This window comes from Rhinopithecus roxellana, chromosome 15, assembly GCF_007565055.1.
Source record: "Rhinopithecus roxellana isolate Shanxi Qingling chromosome 15, ASM756505v1, whole genome shotgun sequence".
Taxonomy (NCBI): Eukaryota; Metazoa; Chordata; class Mammalia; order Primates; family Cercopithecidae; genus Rhinopithecus; species Rhinopithecus roxellana.
Window position 1 is genome coordinate 71324010 of NC_044563.1, and position 21710 is coordinate 71345719.

Sequence of the window (21710 nt, forward strand, 5' to 3'; positions counted from 1 at the left end):
GCTTGTAAGAAACACACTTTAAATATAAACAGATAGATTCAGGAGTATTTACTACAATGATGAATAAAAAAGAAGGGTTAAATATTTATTAAACATCCATCACTCGAAACCATATGCCAGTCGGAGCTCTCCTGTATGGGGTGTCTTTTGACCCCTGTTGGAAGGTCTCTCCCAGTCAGGAGGCACGGGGGTCAGGGACCCACTTGAGGAGGCAGTCTGTCAGCAGCGCGTGAGTGCTGTTCTGGGAGAATCCTCCTTGTCAGGATCAGCTGCTCTCTTCAGAGTTGGCAGGTAGGAAAGTTTAAGTCCACTGAAGTTGTGCCCACCACTGCCCCTTCCCCCAGGGAAGATAGACGTTTTATCTGTAAGCTCCTGACTGGGGCTGCTGCCATTTTTACAGAGATGCCTTGCCCAGTGAGGAGGAATCTAGAGAAGCAATCTGGCTACAGCTGCTTTGCCATGCTATGGTGAATTCTGTCCAGTCCAAACCTCCTAGCCTTCTTAGTACTGTCAGAGGAAAACTGCCTAGTAAGGCCTTAGTAATGGCAGACGCCTCTCCCCCAACCAAGCTCAATCATCCCAGGTCGACTTCAACTGCTGTGCTGGCAGTGAGAATTTCAAGTCAGTGGTTCTTAGCTTGCTGGGTTCTGTGGGAGTGGGACTCACTGAGCGAGACCACTGGGCTCCCTGGCTTCAGCCGTCTTTCCACAGGAGTGAACAGTTCTGTCTTGCTGGGGTTCCAGATACCACTGGGGTATGAAAAATACCGCTGCGTCTAGCTCTGTGTCTGCCCAAACAGTCGCCCAGTATTGTGTTTGAAACCCAGGGCCTTGGTGGTGTAGGCACATGAAGGAATCTCCTGATCTGTGGATTGCAAAAACCGTGGGAAAAGCATAGTATCTGGGCTGGGTACCATAGTCCCTCGCGACTCTCCTTGGCTAAGGGAGGAAGGTCCCCTGGCTCCTTGCACTTCCTGGGTGAAGTGATGCTCTACCCTGCTTCTGCTCACCCTCCGTGAGCTGCACCCACTGCCTAACCAGTCCCAGTGAGATGAACTGGCTACCCCAGTTGAAAATGCTGAAATCACCCCCCCTTCCGTGTTGGTCTCACTGAGAGCTGCAGACTGGAGCTGTTCCTATTTGGCCATCTTGCCACATTCCCCCATGGCTGCTTGACAAATATTTCTAAGGCTCATTTTCCTTATATGAGAAATGAGAATGATAATAGTAACTACCTCATAAGATTTTTATGAGGATGAATTGAGATAATGCATGAAATTTCTTGGCATAGAGTAACTACTCAACCAATATTTGATATTATCTAGTCATTAAATCATCAAAAATGATGCTGACATTTCTGTGAGAGCATTCTGTAAAAGAAAAAAGTTAACGATTCAAGGAATTGAAAGAAATCTTTGGAACTTCAGTGGTTGGTGTTATTATGTATCCTACATGAACACAAAATTCGGGCTGCTTTCATTTTGGAATTTTCATGTAACACAAGCTAGTAAAAGTTCCCAGCATGAGACTCCTTCCACTAGAGAAAAGAAGAAGGAAAAGTAAAGGGGACTTTGTCTTTCACCTTAGGTACCAGCTCAGCCACAGGTGGGTAGAGCATCAGGTGGGTTCTTGGGGTCCCTGATTCCAGGACTTGGCTCATGGATGGCATTGCTGGACCTGCCTTGGGCCAGAGGGGAGACCAGTGCCCTAAATGGTGAGTCCCAGGCCAGGCAGCATTCACGAGCTGACCGAAGAGCTCTTGGGCCTTAAGGGAACATGGATGGTAGCTGGCAGTACCCACTGTGGGTCTGTAGTGTTGGCTGGCAATGGGAAAAGGCTCCTCTGCTTTTGGAAAGGGGAAGGAAGAGTTTGAAGCACTGCATCTTGTGGTTTGAGTGACAGGTTAGCTGCAGGACAATAGAATACCAGGTAGACTTCGAAAACTTTTTGACTCTAGTCCCTGGCTCCTGGATGGCACCTCTGCCCCCATGTGTGGCTTGGGGGAACTTGCCACCCTGAAGGGAACACAGGCCTGGATGGTTTTGCCACCTGCTGATTGTAGAGGCCCAGGGCCTTGAGTGAACATAGGCTGTGGCAAGGAGTGGTTACAGCAGGCCTTGGACAAGACCCTGTGCTGTGCTAACTTCAGGTCTGACTCAGCTCAGTCTTTTGTCAGTGGCCACAAAGGTGCTTGTGTCACTCCATCCCCAGCTCTAGGTGACTCAGAACACATAGAGACTTTGTATGTTTAGGAGAAAGTAAGGGAAGAGAACAAGAGTCTCTGCCCAGTAATAAAGAGAATTCTTCTGGGTCTCATCCAAGACCATCAAGGCAGAACCTCTGCGAGTCTGCAAAAACTAAAGTAGTACTGGCTTGGGATGCCTCCTAAAGCAGATACAGCTTAGATAACAACATCCAAGTTCTTTCCAATATCTGGAAAGCTTTCACAAGAAGGACAGGTGCAAACCAGCCCAGACTGAGAAGACTACAATAAATACCTAACTCTTCAATGCCCAGACACAAATGAACATCTACAAGCGTTAAGGCCATCCAGGAAAACATGACCTCATCAAATGAGCTAAGTAAGAAACTAAGGACCAATCCTGGAGAAACAGAGTTATGTGACCTTTCGTACAGAGAATGTAAAATAGCTTTTTTGAAGAAACTCAAAGAAATTCAAGACAGCACAGAGAAGAAGTTCAGAATTCTATCAGACAAATTTAACAGAGGGATTGAAATAATTAAACAGAATCAAGTGGAAATACTGGAGCTGAAAAATGCAACTGGTATACTGTAGAATGTATCAGAGTCTCTTAATAGCGGAATTGATCAAGCAGAAGAAAGAATTAGTGAGCTGAAGACAGACAGGCTAATTGAAAGTACACGGTAAGAGGACATAAAAGAAAAAAGGATGAAAAACAATGAAGCATGCCTAAGGGATCTAGAAAACAGCCCCAAAAGGGCAAATCTAAGAATTATTGGGCTTAAAGAGGAGGTACAGGAAGAGATGGGGTAGAAAGTTTATTCAAGGGATAATAACAGAGAATTTCCCAAACCTAGAGAAAGATGTAAATATCCAAGCCCAGGAAGATTATAGAACACCGAACAGATTTAACCCAAAGAAGACTACCTCAAGGCATTTCATAATCAAGCTCCCAAAGGTTAAGGATAAAGAAAGAATCCAAAAAGCAGCAAGAAAATAAAGTAAATAACAGATAATGGGGCTCCAATGCATTTGGCAGCAGACTTTACAGTGGAAACCTTATAGGTCATGAGTGAGTGGCATGGCATATTTAAAGTGCCGAGGGGGGAAAAAAAACCTTTTACCCTAGAATAGTATATCTGGTGAGAATATCCCTCAAACATGGTGGAGAAATAAAGATTTTCCCAAATGAACAAAAGCTGAGGGATTTTATCAATACTAGACCTGTCCTACAAGAAAGGCTAAAGGGAATTCTTCAATCAGAAAGTAAAAGATGTTAATGAGCAATATTGTAATCACCTGAAGGCACAAAACTCACTGGTAACAGTAAGTACACAGAAAAACACAAAATATTATAATGTGGATTGTGGTGTATAAACTATTTTTAAGTAGAAAGACAAAAAGATGAGCAAGTCAAAAATAATAACTACAACAACTTTTCAAGACACAAACAGTACAATAAGGTATAAATAGAAACAACAAAAAGGTAAAAAGTGGGGGTCATGAAGTTAAGATACAGAGTTTTACTTAGATTTCTTTTTGCCTGTTTATTTCTTGCTTATGCAAACAGTGTTACATTTTTTCAGCTTAAAATAATGGGGTATAAAATAGTATTTGCAAGCTGCATGGTAAGAACAAACCAAGAAACACACAATGGATACACAAAAAATAAAAAGCAAGAAACTGAGTCATATAACCAGAGAAAATCACCTTCACTAAAAGGAAGACAGGAAGAAAAGAAGAAAGAGAAGACCATAAAACAAATAAAACTGCAGGAGTAAGTCCTTACTTATCAGTAATGACATTGAATGTAAATAGACTAAATTATCCAATCAAAAGACATAGAGTGGCAGAATGAATTTAAAAAATAAGACCTGATGATCTGTTGCCCACAAGAAACACATTTCACTTATAAAGACACACAAAGATGGAAAAGGAAGGCATGGAAAAAGCTATTCCATGCCAATGGAAACCAGAAAAGAGCAGGAGTAGCTATACTTATTTCAGACAAAATAGATTTCAAGACAACAACAGCAAGAAAAGACAAAGAAGGTCACTCACTATATGATGATAAAGGGGTCAATTCAGCAAGAGGATATGATTGTAAATATCTATGCAACCAACACTGGAACACCCAGATATATAAAGCAAATAATATTAGAGCTAAACAGAGAGAGAGGCCCCAATACAATAGATTTCAACACTCCACTTTCAGCATTGGACAGATCTCCCAGACAGAAAATCAACACAGAAACATCAGACTTAATCTGCACTATAGACCATATAGACCTAATAAATATTTAGGGAACATTTCATCCAATGGTTGCAGAATACACATTCTTTTCCTCAGCACATGGACCGTTCTCAAGGATAGACTATATGTTAGGTTACAAAACAAATCTTAAACCATTTTTTTTAAAAATTGAAATAATACCAAACATCTTCTCTGACCACAAAGGAATAAAAACAAAAATAAGAGGAATGTTGGAAAATATGCAAATACATGATAATTAAACAATATGCTCCTGAATGACCAGTAGGTCAATGAAGAAATTAAGAAGAAAATGGACACTTTTTTGACACAAATAAAATGGAAACACAACACACAACATACCACAACCTGTGGGATACAGTGAAAGCAGTGCTAAGAGGGAAATATCTAGCTATAAGTGCCTATGTCAAAAAAGAAGGAAAACTTCAAATAAACAACCTAAAAATGCACCTTAAAGAACTAGAAAAGCAACAGCAAACCAAACCCCAAATTAGTAGAATAAATAATAAAGATCAGAGCAGGAATAAATAAATTTGAAATAAAGAAAACAATACAAAAGGTCAATGAAACAAACAGTTGGTTTTGGGAAAAGATAAAATTGACAAATCTTTAACCAGACTAACAAGGAAAACAAGGGAGAAGACTTAATCAAAATCAGAGATAAAAAGGACACATTACAATGGATACCACACAAATGTCAGCGATCATTAGTGGCTACTGTGGGCAACTGTATGCCAACAAATGGGAAAATCTACAGGAAATGGATAAATTCCTAGACACATACAATCTACCAAGATTGAACCATGAAGAAATCCAAAACCGAAACGGACCAATAACAAAGAAAAAGATCAAAGCAGTTAAAAAAAATGCATCTCCTGGGAAAGAAAAGCCCAGGGCCTGATGGGCTTCACTGCTGAATTCTACCAAACATTTAAAGAAGAACTAATACCAATCCTACTCAAACGATTCCCAAAAATAGAGGAGGACAAACTCATTCTAGGAGGCTGCTAATTACCCCGACAGCAGAACCAGACAAAGACATATCAAGGGGGAAAAAAACCAAAAACAAACAAACAAAAAAAACTCCAATGAATATTGATGCAAAAGTTTTCAACAAAATACTGGAAAAAATGAATTAAACAACACATTAAAAACAGCATTGATTATGACCAAGTGGAATTTATTCCTGGGATGCAAAGATAGTTCCTATGGAAATCAACCAGTGTGGTACATCATATCAGCAGAATGAAGGACAAAAATCACACAGTCACTTCAATTGATGCTGAAAATGCATTTGATAAAATTCATATTCCTTTATAATAAAAACCTTCAAAAAACTGTTTATAGAATGAACATACCTCGACATAATAAAAGCTGTAGACAAACCCACAGCTAGTATTATAGTGAATGGGAAAGAACTGAAAGCCTTTTCTCTAAGAACTGGAACATGACAAGGATGCCCACTTTCACCACTGTTATCCAACATAGTAGTGAAAGTCCTAGCTAGCACAATCAGAGAAGAGAAAGAAATAAAGGACATTCAAATTAGAAAGAAATAAGTCAAATTATTCTTGTTTGTAGATGAGATGATCTTACATTTAGAAAATCTTAAAGACTCCACCAAAGAACTATTAGAACTGTCAAATTCAATAAAGTCGCAGGATAAAAAATCAACATACAAAAGTCAGTAGCATTGCTATATGCCAAAAGTGAACAATTTAAAAAAGAAATAAAGAACATAATCCCGTTTACAATAGCCACAAATAAAATTAAATACCTGGGACTTAACCAAAGAAGTGAAGTATCTCTGTAATAAAAACTATAAAACACTGTTGAAATAAATTGAAGAGGATACCAAAAAAATGGTAAGTTATTCCATGTTGATGAACTCTAAGAATCAATATTGTTAAAATGTCTGTATTACCCAAAGCAATCTATAAATTCGCTGAATCTACAGATTCAATTAAATCCCTATCAAAATATGAATGACATTCTTCAGAGAAACAGAGAAAACAATCCTAAAATTTGTATGGGACCACAAAAGACCAAGAGTAGCCAAAGCTATCCTGAGTGAAAAGTACAAAACTGGAGAAATTATATTACCTGACTTCAAATTATACTACAGAGCTATAGTCACCAAAGCAGCATGGTACTGGCATAAAAATAGACACATAGATCAATGAAACAGAATAGAGAGCCCAGAAACAAATCCATGCACCTACAGTGAACTCATTTTTGACAAAGTTGTCAAGAGCATACACTGGGGAAAACGCAATCTCTTCAATAAATGGTTCTGGGAAAACTGGATATCCATATGCAGAAGAATGACCCCAGTCTCTCCCCACATACAAAAATCAAATCAAAATGGATTAAAGGCTTAAATCTAATACCTCAACCTATGAAACTACTGCAAGAAAATATTGGGGAAAGTCTACATGACACTGGTCTGGGCAAAAATTTATTGAGCAATCCCCATAAGCACAGGCAAAAAAGCAAAAATAAACAAAGGGCATCACATCAAGTAAAAATCTTCTGCACAGTAAAGGAAACACCAAAGTGAAAAGACAACTACAGAATGGGAGAAAATATTTGTAAACTACCCCTCTGACAAAGGATTAATAACCAGAATATATAAAGAGCTCAAACAATTATATAGGAAAATTCCTAATAATCCTTTCAATAAATGGGCAAAAATTTGAACAGACATTTCTCAAAAGAAGACATAGAAATGGTAAACAGGCATATAAAACTTGCTAAACATCATTGATCATCAGAGAAATGCAAATCAAAACTAAAATAAGATATCATTTCGCCCCAGTTAAAATGGCTTATATGCAAAAGACAGGCAATAACAAATGCTGGCAAGGATGTGGAGAAAAAGGAACTCTCATATGCTGTTGGTGGGAATGTAAATTAGTACAACTACTATAAAGAACAGTTTAGAGGTTCCTCAAAAACTAAAAATACAGTTACCATATGATCCAGCAATCCCACTGCTGGCGTGTACCCAAAAGAAAGGAAATCAGTATATGGTGAAAGGTAGGTGAGGAACAGAAAACCAAATACTACATGCTCTCACTTAAAAGTGGGAGCTAAACATTGGGTACACATGCACACAAAAATGGAAACAGTAGATACTGGGGACGACTAGAAAGGGGAAGGGAAAGGGGACATGGGCTGAAAACTACCTATTGGATAATACGCTCACTATCTGGGTGATAGGATTATTTGTACCCTAAACCTCAACATCACACAATATACCCATGTAACAAACCTCCACAAGTACCCTCTCATTCTTCTGCACATGGCTAGCCAGTTATCCCAGCACAGTTTGTTGAATAGGGAGTCCTTTCCCCGTTGCTTGTTTTTGTCGACGTTTTTGAAGATCAGATGGCTGTAGGTGTGTTGTGTGGCTTTATTTCTGGGTTCTCTATTCTGTTCCCTTGGTTTGTGTGTCTGTTTTTGTAACAGTACCATGCTGCTTTGCTTACTGTAGTGTTTTAGTATTTTTTAAGCTGGGTAATGATACCTCTGGCTTTGTTCTTTTTGCTTAGAATTAATTGGTTTGGCTATTTGGGCTCTTTTTTAGTTCCATTAGAATTTTAGAGTAGTTTTTTCTATTTCTGTGAAAAATGATGTTGGTAGTTTGACAGGAATAGCATTGAACCTGTAGATCACTTTGGACAGTATAGCCATATTAATGATATTGATTCTTCCAATCAATCCATGCGCCTGGAATGTTTTTCCATTTGTTTGTGTCATCTATGATTTCTTGCAGCTGTATTTCTTAGTTCTCCTTGCCAGTATGCTCTTGGGTTTGTTCATAGCATATGTTACACTTTATTCTTTTACTTGTTTACTTGCCTGTACATTTCATGACAGTAGAAACCTCATCTATCATATCTATCATGGTTTTTCCAGCTCTTAGGACAGTGCCTGGAATCCAGAAGTGGGATCAATAAATATTGCTGAAAGAATGAAAGCCTTGAGGCAGGCAGAGCCTCTGTTTCTCCGCTGAAATAAACCAGCAAGAGCAGCCTCATCCTGTGGCAATCAAAGCATTGTCCAGAAGGGGGCGGGAGAGACAGTGTTTCAAAGGCCAGGGCTGCTAGAGGGTCCCCACTCCTTCGCTGAAAGGGATTCCTGTTATAGTAGTTGGCTCAGGAACTAAAATTTCAACTGATGTAATGTGGTGTGACAATAGTATAAACTGGTTATCTTGCAAGTGTGTGATTTGAGGGTGGGTGGACAAGAACATCAACTTCTTTTTCACATTTCTGTATTGATTAAAATTTGCAACAACTATATAATATCTTATGAAAAATGTAAATGGAAGCTTAAACATGTTTAAAAATATGAAATATAATTTGGCTGGGAATGCAACATGATTAATCTCTGAATGTGGTTTTCAATGATCCCAAGAGATATTGCTTCAAGCGTGAAATATTTCCTTGAGCAGATTCAGACTACTTTAAAAACTTTACTCTATTTTTGTTTCTCTTCCTAATCTTCCATTCTGTAGAATTCCATTTTATGAAGTTATAAAGGGTCATGTGCTCCCGTGGTGTGAGACATGACTGCTTAGATGCCAAGAACTGTACGCAGCACAGATTTCCTTAGAAGGCTTAGAAGACCCAGAAACAATGGTTACAACTTTGTTGCTAGTTTCTGTTGTATGGCTTTTTTCTTTATTGCCTTCTACCCCCACTGTTTTATATGAATGTTTAAATATTTTATATGAATGTTTTTCATATATGAAGGCTTTTCTTTTTTATTTTAAAACCATTCAAAAATGCACTTTTGAAGTCCATGATATTCTCCATATTATTAAAACTTTCTTCAATTATTGGTAAGCAGTCAGCTACTAACATTAAGTCTTTTGCACTCCTATATATAGTCAAATGAGAAGAATGCTTGAAATCTTAATTTGAGCAGTGAGGGGTGGATTTTATGGGATAGAATGTCATACTACAAGATTGGAGCACATCTCAGCTTCATGCCAATGTAATGTTTCTTCTTTCTTTCTTCTCTTAAATTATCAGTGAGATTTTTTTAGAGCTCTTCTTTAGAAATCTAAGTTTCTGTAATGATGTTTTGCTATGAAAACCATCAGCCATCACTTCTACCAACATGTGCTGAATTCCCAAACTGTATTGTGTGGCTCCCTTTTCTCTGCCTCCATAACCATTTTTCCAGCCTCAGTAGCTAGGCAGAGAACTTTTTCTTTCTAATAGTTAGAAACTGAATATGTTCATTTATTTTTTTTTCTTTTTAACTTTTTTTTTTTTTTAAGGTTCAGGGAGTATGTGTGCAGGTTTGTTACACGGGTAAATTGCGTGTTGCCGGGGTTTGGTGTACAGATTATTTTGTCGCCCAGGTAATGAGCATAGTACCAGATAGGCAGTTTTTGGATCTTCACTCTCCTCCCCGCTCAAGTAGGTCCTCAGTGTCTATTTTCCTTTTCTGTATGTTCATGTGTACTCGATGAACATGTGAATTTCTGCTACTCTGTGTAAGGCTGCTTTGAAACCGTAGGCAGCGCTCAATCCAGGCTCCAGAGGCTCTCTCTCATGCCTGGCTGCCTTTCTGCCTCAGGGCTGACTGCCTCTAACACTTCAGTGACTTCATTTACAAGCAATGCAAACTGCTGCTGTCCAGGCTTTCTCTGTGCTTCTTGTGAGTATATTTGAGAGCAAAGGTAATCTGTATTATTATGTGCACGTTTATGCCAGTTAAGCACTGTAGTTGATGTTCCATGTTAAACTTAGCTCCAACCAGGATCCCTGTTATTGAATTGTGTTGCCACCAAATTCATATGCTGAACCTGTAACCCACAATACATTAGAATGTGACTGTATTTGGAGATAGGGCCTTAAAGAGGTGATTAAGGCTAAATGAGGGCATATGGATGGGACCTAGTCCAGTAAGACTGGTGTCCTTATAAGAAGCGTGAAAGATACCAGGAATGTGCTTTCACAGAGGAGAGACCCTGTAAGGACACAGGGAGAGGGCAGCAACCTGCAAGCAAAGGAGAAAACAGCCCTGCTGGCACCCTGAGCTTGGATTTCCAGCCTGCAGAACTGTGAGAAGATAAATTTTTGTTTTTTAAGCCACCTAGTCTGTGGTATTTTGTTATGGCAGCCCTAGCAAACTAATACAACCTCTATTCAATTTGATCCTAGACACTTCATGGTATTCTTTGGCTACTGACTCTCCATATGCTAATCATAACCAGAAACCTCCAGTGAACACTTTCCTGTTGTGGACCCCGTTCCACACCATTTACCTCCATCATCCCATTTCATCATCACAAAATTCCCATGAGCTTAGTATAATTATTTAAAAAATAATAATTATACTTCATGTAAGTATATATTATAATTAGTATAATTTTATACATAATTAGTATGGGCATGGAGAAGTTAACCAACTTAGGCACGATCACATAATCAGTAAGAGGCAGAGCTGGGATTGGAAACCAGATGGTCTGAAGCATGATGTTCTCCTGATGAGATGCTGCTGTCATGGTGTGGGACTCAGTGGAAAAAAGTGCAGAGGACCACACTTCTCTTGCCCTACTCCTTTCTTACTAGTGACACCACAATAAAGGGTTGTATGGATGTTTAAGACTTTACGGTATCAAAATGTTGAGAAAGATTGGTTTAACGAGAAATAAAACATTTCAAACTCTACACTTAATATGCCTCTCCCATGGTTAGAAGGACAAGAACATGAAAACAAACACAAAAGCAAACAGAAACCCCCAGTCACAGGTGGTGCCCATGCAAACCCCAATTCCTAGTTACGGTTGTCTGTTTGAAAGTTTGTGTCCCTTAAACCTTCCATAGTATAAATTCCCACTATACTTTAGAAAAGGTGCCCTCAGTTGCCCTACTTCCTGCTCTCAGGAAGAACAGGCCCGCTTTCTCCCCACCAATGTACATTCTGATGCATGATAATCCACATACTATTGCTCCCAAATGGAATTATTCAGGCATGAATAGGGATTGGATTTAAGGACAAGAACCTCTGTAACCTAGGGGAGAACAATGGGAAAAATCTATGGTCCAAAAGTGTACCCCTTCACCATGCCATTCAGAAGGAGTTTGGGTCTTTGTACCTGCTGAAGTAGCCCATGATGGTGATGCTGTGCCAAGATCCCTGCCCTTTAAGATCACCCATCAACATAAGGTGCACATGTCTCTTCTCAATCTTCCTGGTCATTCAGCAGGAAATTTATGGTATGTACGCACTCTTGTACACACATAAACGCATACACCTGTGCACATATAAGCTTATCACTCTCCAAAAAATAGATTCTCAGAGGACAATGCAGTCACTTTAGATCAGAATTAAGATGGGACACATTCCTTTAAATAACACTGTAATCCACATAAATGTATGCCAACTGTAAGAACTGTATTATGCAGAATGATAGTAAACCCTACTTTGTTCCTTCTCCTCCTCTGCAACCATGTCCAGTGGCCTCAGATACACAGAAAAATGGGACCAACAGTTCTATCTTTTTCAAGCAACAGAGTCTCTCCTGCTGACTGCCAACCAATGGGTGCACAAAAATCTGGCAGAAATTCTAAAACTCTAGTTTTTTGAACCTCCTTTCAAAGCTGGATATTCTTAACTATTCTACTTGAGAGAAGGGAAGGAACAAGATAGTTCTTATTCGCACATCACATATCAGAAAGGTAGGCATGGGGAGCTGCTCTTCCAGGTGCACAAACATTTGTGACTCAACATAATGGTTATCAGACCATCCCCTCTTTCTTATGCAACCAAATTTCCCAAGACAGCTGCTTTAAATGTATGAAACTCAGCTGTCCAAATAGTAAATGGTTTTGACACTTAGATGGCTTTCTTGACCTAGAGTAGAACTTGTTATTTATGATAATAGGAACAATTTGTGGGTTAGAAGTCTTCCCCTCTGGCCGTAGTTGAGCAAGGGGACAAACACTGTCTTTAATCCCACCTTTGCTGCCCCCTGGTTTCAGTGGGAAAAGCCACATTATTAGAGAGAAAGGCCCTGTCAAGAAAGAAAGGTCAGAAAGGTAGAGGCAGGGAGAAAAAGCAGAGGTTGTAATAGTATCACTGGGTGAGGCTCAGGAAGGTAAGCAGCACAGCGGGAGTTGTTACGGATGTCATTATTATAGCATTCAAGGATTGTGCCCCTTTGTGATCAGGGCCATTCTCTGACCTGGATGTCCTCTTTCAATCACTTGCTATGGGAAGCGTTAAGGAGTTTTGTCGTCCTAAGATAGAAAGAGATGAGAGTACTCAAGGCCTTTGGAAAAGCAGAGTGGGATTGGTAGAATTGACTTAGCATTCAAAATCTCGGTAATTGTGCCTGACTGTGGGTTTGATCTGGGAACAGGTTCTCCTCTAATACTCCTAGAACAGCTGCTATAGGCATTCTCCTAGAAGAAAACCACTTATGCCTAGGAGTTTGGAATCTGGCAAGGCACTTAGAGGCTCCCAGAAAATCAGAGAAGGAAGACCTGCAGATGGGGAAAGATACAAGGTGAGCATCCCCAGAACCTTTAGTGGAGCTCCTTCTTGGGATCTACACAATCCTCTGAATGTATCTCTGTCTTTAGATTACCCTGGGTTGTAGAGGTCGAGCTCTTACTCTATCTTAGTGAATCAGAGTTCAGCTAACTTCTAAGCTGCTCACCCATCTGAGAGAAACCAATCTGTTCTGAACTTGAGCTCCTGACTTCAAAGGCCATCTAGAAGAAACTGTTCTTGATCTCTTGCCCACTCCAACATGCAAGCAAAATCTCATCCGTGATGGTAGTTGACCTTTCAGAGGTCGCTCCTGCAGACAAGCCCATTGCCAGGTCTTTCCCTTCCCATGCGAGAACATCAGCTATAGGCCCTGGGTCACTCCTCTCCCTGGACAAGTGACTGCTGAGAGTGGCCAGTGCTGACTGAAGACCTACTCTCTGGTTAGTGAGTCTGTGTGGCTCCTGGGAATCCCAAATGCCAAGTGTTTCATGATTTTACCTCGGTTATGTCCTTACATTTTGGCCTTTGGGAGAATAGATGGCAGAGTACTTCGGTTCACTTTTACTTGGTGAAATAGAAATAATGAATCCCACGAAGTTATGTTGCATGGCAGTGGGCCCTCCTTTTCCCAGAATAACTTTATAATACATTTGTCTGAACCTAAGATCAACATTATCACTCTCATGTGCTTTACACAAAGGTTTTCTCAGGCAGGGGAGGACAGGCAGAGGTCACAGCTAGGGAGCTGCAGCATCCAGTCCCTCCTCTCCAGCCTGACTTGTCAGTGTCCCAGCAGCCTGCAGTGGGAAGGGCAAGTGAGGAGATCTGCTAAAGCTGCAGCCATGGAAACAGCTCCAGAACTGCTGTTTGGCGGTGGCTTGCAGGAATCCCCCATCCCTTTGCTCGTCACTCCCAAAGGTGCTGTGCTACTATCACACGTCGAAGGCAGGAGGCTGGTGAGAAGGCTGGAATAAGGCCGAATGGAGGGACTCAGGGGAAAACCCTCTCACCCTCCAGAGACTGACATCCTGGTGACTCAAATGAGGCAAAGCCATAGGAGCAGGGCTATGGGGTTCCTTTCACCCAGTTCAGTAAGTTACACCCTATGCCAGGCATGTGGCAGGAGCTGAACTAATGGAAGGAAGTGACTCAGAATTTGTATCTGATGCCCAATTCATACTCCATGCCTCCCTCAACTGCCAACATGGTCAGTGGCCTGATGACTAAGAAGACATGGGTCATGGTTTTCCTCTGCCTTTATATTGGGGTGACGTTTTAATTGAGCCCTGTTTCTTATGTGTAAAATAAAGGCATTGGGCTATATTGCTTCCATGCCCAACTTCTCTCTTTATGCATATGGTAAAATGGCACCTTCCATGGTACCTTCAAGGCAGTCTGAAGAAAGCTTGGAGGGTGGTTAAGAGGAGCGTAAATGGGGCTTGGTCAGCAGGCTGATGTGGATTGGCCATGAAAGAGATGGGGGGGTGGGGTCAAGGGTTTCTGGGGGGTATCAAGACAGGCAGGGTAATGCCCTGGGGTTTCTCTTGGCTGCTAGAGGGAGCTTGGGTCTGAGGCAGGCCTAAGTCAGGAGACCTAGTTGTCTAGGCTCCTAAATCCTGTCAAGTCTGAGATACAGATGTTTAGTCTGATACAGACCAGATGGCATGGAGAAGAAATGTGACCATACCCTGGCCACATGCTTCCTTTCTCTGCCTGTGAGGAGGCTGTAATAGAGCCTGGCCATCAGGCCGGTCTCCGCCATCTCGCTGACTCACTGGAACCATGGTGATTCTGCTTTTTGGGTCTCCTCCCTACTGAGCAGGACCGGGGCACTTCTCCTTTGGAGCTGGCAGAAGTGGTATCTTGCTGAGTGCAGGAAGCTTTCTTTTGGGGACTTTTGTTTTTATTTTGTTTTCCTTCGTTTTCCTAAAGGGGCAAAGTGAACACAACTCTGGGGTGACTACAAGGAGCCTAATTTGGTCTCAAATCTACCACCTTCTCCTCTCTCTGTAGGGATAAAGGATGGGTGCAAGTTGTGCCTCTGGGCAGGACAGGAGTAGGACAGGACAGGACAGGGCAGGGCAGCATGGACTATAACTCCTGGTATAGGAAGGAGCAGAGACGAATGTCAAAGTCTTGGGCAGGAGCCAGGCATGGAGGGGAGAAGGTACAGGCTCTGGGCCCCAGGAGAGGACTTGGGGCAGGGCTGGGAAAGTTCTGGAGGCTCAGATATGAAAGGTGGGGAAGAAAGGGCAAGTTGGACAACACAGCCTCCTTTCTCTGGGAGGGAGAGGTGGCCCCAAGGGTCCAAGGCCTTTCTGCAGTCCACATTAGGCTGGTAGAGTGAGGTGTCGATAGGCTGAGCAGCCAGTTGAAGCTGTGGCTGAGACTGGAAGTCAGAACTGGGGCATCAGCCTTTTCACAGGAGTTTATCAGGTGATGGGCTCCTGAATCTCCTGCCCAATTCTGGGCCTCACATTCTGGGAGGGAGAGTGATTTAAGGGGACAAATTCCACAATAAAATATTAAGTGCAAAAATCAGAGTATCACATGTGTGATGTTAACCATGATAGTGCTTATTAACATGGGGTTGTGTGATACATTTACAGAAGTTATATTGGAAGCAGCTATGGTGAAGTAGTCACACTGCTTTTCTCAGAATTAGGAGCACAATGGGGATTTTCATTCATCAATAAGTTTAAAGTATCTTCAAAATTTCTGTTACTTTTATTCTGGGAAAACATTGTTCAAAATGCCTTGGATGAACTATAAGAGAGAGACTTGGGTTGGGTGGAGTCTGTAATTCACACCCATCTGTGTAATAATTGGGTTCCCAAGTCATTACGCAGGAGTATCTTCCTAGGCCAGGAAAAAGGCCTGGAGGCCTATGCTTGGTGTTCCCAGCTCAGACCCTCTGGGGCTTATGGTCATGGGTTGCTGCCTGTGTCTCACATGTTCCAAATGCACGATCCATAAAGGTGGTCCCCATGGGAATTGCTTCTCTGACAAAGGCACATAAATCCTAGATCTTAGTCATGCTTTGGAACCCCTTAGTCTCAATGGGATTTTGCTGATGAGTATTGTCTCTGCCAGACAGAGAAAGACCCATTTTTCTTTGATTGAGACCTGTTTCTTACTCATTCTACTTCTCTCCCCCCCACCATTGTCCTGATGATTCTAAGGTAGACCCACCTGGAGCTCCAGCTCTGGGAACCCCTCTCCAGACTGTAAAACTTGTGGTGAAATGGATTGATAATGTCCTGTTTAATCAGACAGATGAACACCTTGTTACCTTAGGAAAAACACTTCAACTTCAAGAATCCTTGGTCATCATCTGTAAGATGAGGTCAACTACTTCTAAACCACAAGGTTGTTCAGAAAATTCAAAGATGTCAGGTGAGTAACATGCCCAGAAGAATGTCTAACCCCAAGTAGAGCCTTAACAAGTGTTTGTTTTCTCCCCTTTCCCTTGTGTAAATTTATTAACAACTACCTCAGATATACCTGTGATGGTTTTATTTTTACCTATTACGTCACAGAGGCACAGAGAGGCTAAGTAACGTGTTGAGGGTCACACAGCAAGTGGGCAGCATACTTGGACTTCCATCCCAGGTGTGTGGGGAGTGCCTTCATAGTCAGGATTATGTGAGGGATCGTACTTGACATGTAGCACGTAGCACATGTCGAGCTATGGGAATGAGTCCACTCAGATAAATGGGCCCGACCCTCACTCAGTGTTCACCACAAGGAAATCTGCCATTACCAATGCCTGTCTTCTCTGTAGTGACTGCCAACTGCAAGGTTAAGGCTAGGAATTTCATCATGTCAAGTGGAATTAGGGACTGTCAATATAAAGACTTTTGTACCCTTCCGTTGTGCCTCTCAGGTTACCAGTATCCAGTAACGCTATTAATCTTTTCATCAAATATGTCTGATGATCTGATGTGTACAGGGCATAATTATGGGTACTATGGTTAAAGCAATGAATGCAACCCTTGAAACTTGGGTGTTCATAGAGTTTTCATCTTGTGAGGGAAGAGAAAGAAAATGCACACACATAAGGAAAAGTTATAGAAGCACAAATTGAGTTAAGTACCCTGGAGAAAAACCGAGGAGGGAAGGGAAAAGGAAGTATAGTTAGGGAGTTTTGGTCTTTTATGTATATGGTGGCCAGGAAATGCCTCATGGAGAAAGTGGCAGCTGAGAGCAGAAAGAAGGGTGGCAGGAAAGTATGACATCTTCTGGAGGAAGTAAGGAAAAGTCCAAGAACCAATAGGAAAACTAATCTCCCTAACTTTCCTCTCTAACTTTCCCTCTACATACCCTTTCCAAAGATCAGTCCAAATAGATCTCCCCTTTCCTCCCCATAACAGCAGTGTAAATCTCTCCCACTGGAATCATTTATCATCTCTGCCTTCCTTGACAGAAATGGATGAATAAAGCTCAGGAGAAGCTGAGATGGTCTTCATGTCTTCCCCACTTTTTCCTGGCCTGTCCTGTTCATCCCATCCGTCAACGATGTCTTCTACACTGAGCAGTCAGACCATATCTGGAGTATTGGGCTCTGTTCCTGATGCCTCACTGTGAGGGGCAAAGTCCCACTGGAGGTCATGCCGAGGCGATAACCCAGGGTGGTGTGGTGCCCGAAAAGGACGGACTCTTTCATAGGTGCTTAGTGATCCCAGCTTTATTATATGTGAAAGGAGGTCATGTGGATGTGGAGTTAGAAATGTTCTGTGTAGACCAACATATGAAAACATAACCAAAGAGATTCTATGCCAATATGAATTAATATCTTATGATAAAATGAAACGGGGTGTCTGGGTGGGCTGAGTTCCAAGTAGCCGGAGGAATGCAAACAAAGACAGGATGTACCCTGTTCTGGGAACGTTGTAGAGAGCATTCAGGTGGTTTGAGCTGAAATTCATGATTCTGTGATTCTAGTGGGATGCCTGAGGGCAGGTGATGAGAATAAATAAAGCTGGAACCTCTCACTGGGATGTTCTCAGGAAAAGGCCCCAGGATGTTCCGGTTGCTTCTACTGGGCATGTTCGTAGTGCTCTTCATGGATGAGGGTAAGCTCTGGAGAGGGACACAGGAAGTGGGTGGTGAGAGATATGTATGGAGTGGGAGAAAGGGCTTTCTACACTTGGGTTTTGGGGCTGCTGTGAAATAATTTAAGAACAGTTTTTCTTCTCTTCACAGGAGACAGAGTCCTGACATGGAAATGTACGGTGTAGTTGGTTTGTCGTTTTTGGATAAATAATGCCACAGTGAGGGAGACATTCTTGAGTTCTCTACACATTGTCCTCTCCCCACTCAATACTCCAGTGTCTTCTTTCCTGCCTAGACTTGGGAGGGTCCCTGACTTCTTTGAGGTTCATAGCTGTTACCCAATCAAGGGATTAAGGTCCCCTGACAGAGGCCAGGACTAGTGTCAACTTTCTTCTCATGAGGTTTGCACCACCTCGATATAAATGTTTCCGGGTGGGAAGAGACTTCTGAAGCAGAATCACTTTCCCTAGTGCTGTTCTTTAAAGTGCCTCTCTTTTTCAGGGGTTCGATTTTGCAATTCCTGTGAACACTTTGATGGATCCATTTGCCACGGTGGCATGAAAAGTTGCTGGAAGTTTAATTTATATTCGACAAACAGGAGTTGTGCCACAGATCACTATTACTTTAGTGATCTCACTACAGGTAGGTGGTGGGGGGTGGTGTTACAGAGAGACACAAAATATCACCAGTGGTGCCCACAATCCTTGGAGCCAAGTTGTGGAGGGAATCTGGAATCATGGGAAAGGGTGGGAAGTGGGATTCACCATACACAGACCTGGGTACGGGGGCCTGTATGTGAGGCAGATGTCTTCTGCCTGGTCATGGCTAGAGAGACATAGACAAGATGCAGACATAGTCTAGGGGCTTATTCCAGTCTACAGAAAACTGAGGAGGTACTGGAGAGAGGTCATTGCTAGGAAGGTGATGAAATGAGGCAAACTGACCACATTTGCCTTTCTTCCCTTTAGGGAGGTATCTGTTCCGTTATACAACACTGTCTTGCAGGCCCTGTGATGAGGGAATGTTCCAAGTATTCCACGACCTTCTGAGAGAAACGACTTGTTGCATTAATCAAAACAGGTGTAATACTGGCAGAGATAATTTAGATATTACAAGGATTCTTGGAGCAGAGCCTTAGGATGAAATAGTGTATGGTTCATATAATTATGAATGATTAAGGTTGTTAGACTATCTCCTTGTAGTCTTGGCCTTTTTTTTTACCCAATGGTAATACCATCATCTTACATTTTCCCCCAAACCACTCTCTTCTCTATTCCAGCATGTCTACCTATGGAAGCTCTGTCTTTCCAATGTCCGCGTTTCCATTAACAGGCAAGGGTAAATATCTAGGTCAGAAAAACCTCAACTCTGCCTTCTGGTTGGATTCCTCGGTCTTTGCTACCTGGTACCACCTGGCAGTCTCCACTTGCCCTTAAGTTGTGATGCTAAACCTGGCCTGAAGTTAGAATTCTAAAGTATTTTGCAAAGGAAGCAAAGTAGTTTTTATGGTAGAGCTTCTGGGGGAAGATCAGGAGAAAGTAGATTGGATAAAAATAGGGAGAAAGTTACCAGAAATTTTGGGAGAATGATGTGAGAGGAGAGTAGGAAAGTATTTGATGCGGGGGGCGGTTGTAGGTAGGGCTTATATTAAGAAGGGGTTTGGGAAAGTCAATGTGAAATTAGAAAGCATTAGAAACTCTGACTTATGTGAAAGAAATAGTCAATGTACTAGACATGAGAGTCACAGTGCTTGTCACCATTTTTGGGAAACTACTGCACAGCTACTCCTGACAACACGGCTTAAGCTACAAAGTTTCTAATAATCTTTCCTTGATCACACTTGGCTGAGTGTTGGCCAGTTACTCTGTCTCTTAGCACGTGCTGTTGTTTGAATATCCCCCTCCAAAATTCATGTTGAAATTTCATTGCTAATGTAACGATATTGGAAGGTGGGGCACTTAAGAGGTGCTGAGCTCGTGAATTGATTGATGCTGTTATCATGAGGTTGGGTAAGTTATTGCAGGAGTGGGCTCCTGCTAAAAAGGATGAGTTTGGCCTGATTTCTTCTCTGTCTTGTGTTCTTGCTTGATCTTCCGCCATGTTATGATGCAATGAGAAGGCCCTCATCAGAGGCCAGCATCGTGTTCTTGGAATTTTCAGACTCCAGAGCCATGAGCTGAATAAATTTCTGTTCATTGTAAATTACCCAGTTCTGTTGTAGTGATAGAAAATGAATTAAGACAGCATGTGAGGGATGCCCAGTCCTCAAAAATATTCAAATATCACCTTGTATTCTACATATCCATTGATAAAAGCTGATTGTTTTTAATCTATTGGCACAGCCCTGTAACAAAAAATGTTAAGGAGAGATAAGACTTTCAGATCATCACTGTAGTTTTCTTAACAGAAATAAGTTATGAAATAACAATAATCACTGAATTATTATTGGTTGACTTTAGTTTTACATTTTAAAAATGATTTTAGCCATCCTATGCATTAGAATCTACAGGCAGTATGATATGTATTTTTTAGCTTATAATTATATACACACATATGTAATATTATCCCAAGGTTAGTCTCATCCCTATTGATAGCCAGGATTATGACTGCTTATTAGTTTGTGTAATGTATTTACATAAGTAGAATTAAATATTTAAATCTACAAATAAATTTAAACATATTTTAAATATGTGTATGATGGGATTTCTCCCAAATTTTATAATAGAATGAATACTATACTTTAACATCTTGAGAAATAGAAAGTAGATTCTTTCAGGCAAGGTTGATTAATTAGTTTAAATGGACAGAATGAAGATGCTGGCAGTAGGTTCTAAAAAAGCAATGATTCATGGCATTTACTGGCTCTGAGCCCAGCCCAGCACCAGAGTTCCCTAGAAATTGCAGTCCTTGTGTCCTGGACTGCCTTTCAGTTTTACCTGGGACCCCAAAGCACTTTGGCTAAGTTCTAGCTGCTGGGATGGGTGATTCCCCTCTGGCTATGACTGGTCCAAATTGTTCCCTCTGTACACAAGTACTGGCTAAGCCCAGCATGGCTTTACTCTCCTCTGTGACAGGACAGCACTGAGTTCAATGCCAAGTCCCTCAGTTGCTGTGATCTCACTCCCGCAAGTGCACAGCGTCTCTGTGCCACGTGACCACTGCCAGAGGATGGGAGAATGGTGGTTTCAGCAATTCAAGACTGTCTCTTCTCCCCTATTTAATGCCTCTTTCAGTGATACAAAGTTAAAACCAGGTACTGTGATTGTTCGAACAACCTGATTTTTGGTTCTTGTGATGGTGTTTTTCTGTGTGTATATAGCTGTTAAAATTTGGTGATCCTACTAGAGGGACAAATGGTATAGGCTTCTTTTCTACCATCTTGCTCTGTCCTTCTCTGTGTATAATTTAAATGATCCGTAATTAAGTGAAAAATTTATTTTTATTTTTCTTAATTTTTTTTCTCTTGGCCAGGCCTGGTGTCCCATGCCTGTAATCCCAGCATTTTGGGAGGCCAAGGCAGGTGAATTGCTTGAGTTCAGGAGTTAAAGCCCAGCCTGAATAATATGATGAAGCCCCGTCTCTACAAAAAATACAAAAATTAACTGGGCATGATGGCATGCACTGTACTCCCAGCTGCTTGAGAGGCTGAGGTGGAAGGATA

The 21710-nt window shown here is 41.5% G+C and overlaps 1 protein-coding gene across 2 annotated transcripts in view; it reads left to right on the forward strand.

The window, feature by feature from the left end:
• The window catches only part of LOC104653942 (prostate and testis expressed protein 2-like), a 57674-nt gene extending 37097 nt beyond the window's left edge, over positions 1-20577 (forward strand). The window contains exons 2-8 of one of the 2 annotated variants that reach the window (XM_030918299.1): positions 12861-13007; positions 16292-16390; positions 17421-17662; positions 17939-18069; positions 18200-18223; positions 18551-18691; positions 19018-20577. In XM_030918299.1, the coding sequence (XP_030774159.1) occupies positions 17994-18069; positions 18200-18223; positions 18551-18691; positions 19018-19187 (411 nt within the window). In that variant the 5' untranslated portion in view covers positions 12861-13007; positions 16292-16390; positions 17421-17662; positions 17939-17993 and the 3' untranslated portion in view covers positions 19188-20577. Of the gene's footprint in view, positions 1-12860; positions 13008-16198; positions 16391-17420; positions 17663-17938; positions 18070-18199; positions 18224-18550; positions 18692-19017 lie in introns of those variants that run through there. The other variant, XM_010352998.2, reaches the window with a different exon arrangement.
• The last annotated feature ends 1133 nt before the right edge of the window (positions 20578-21710 follow it).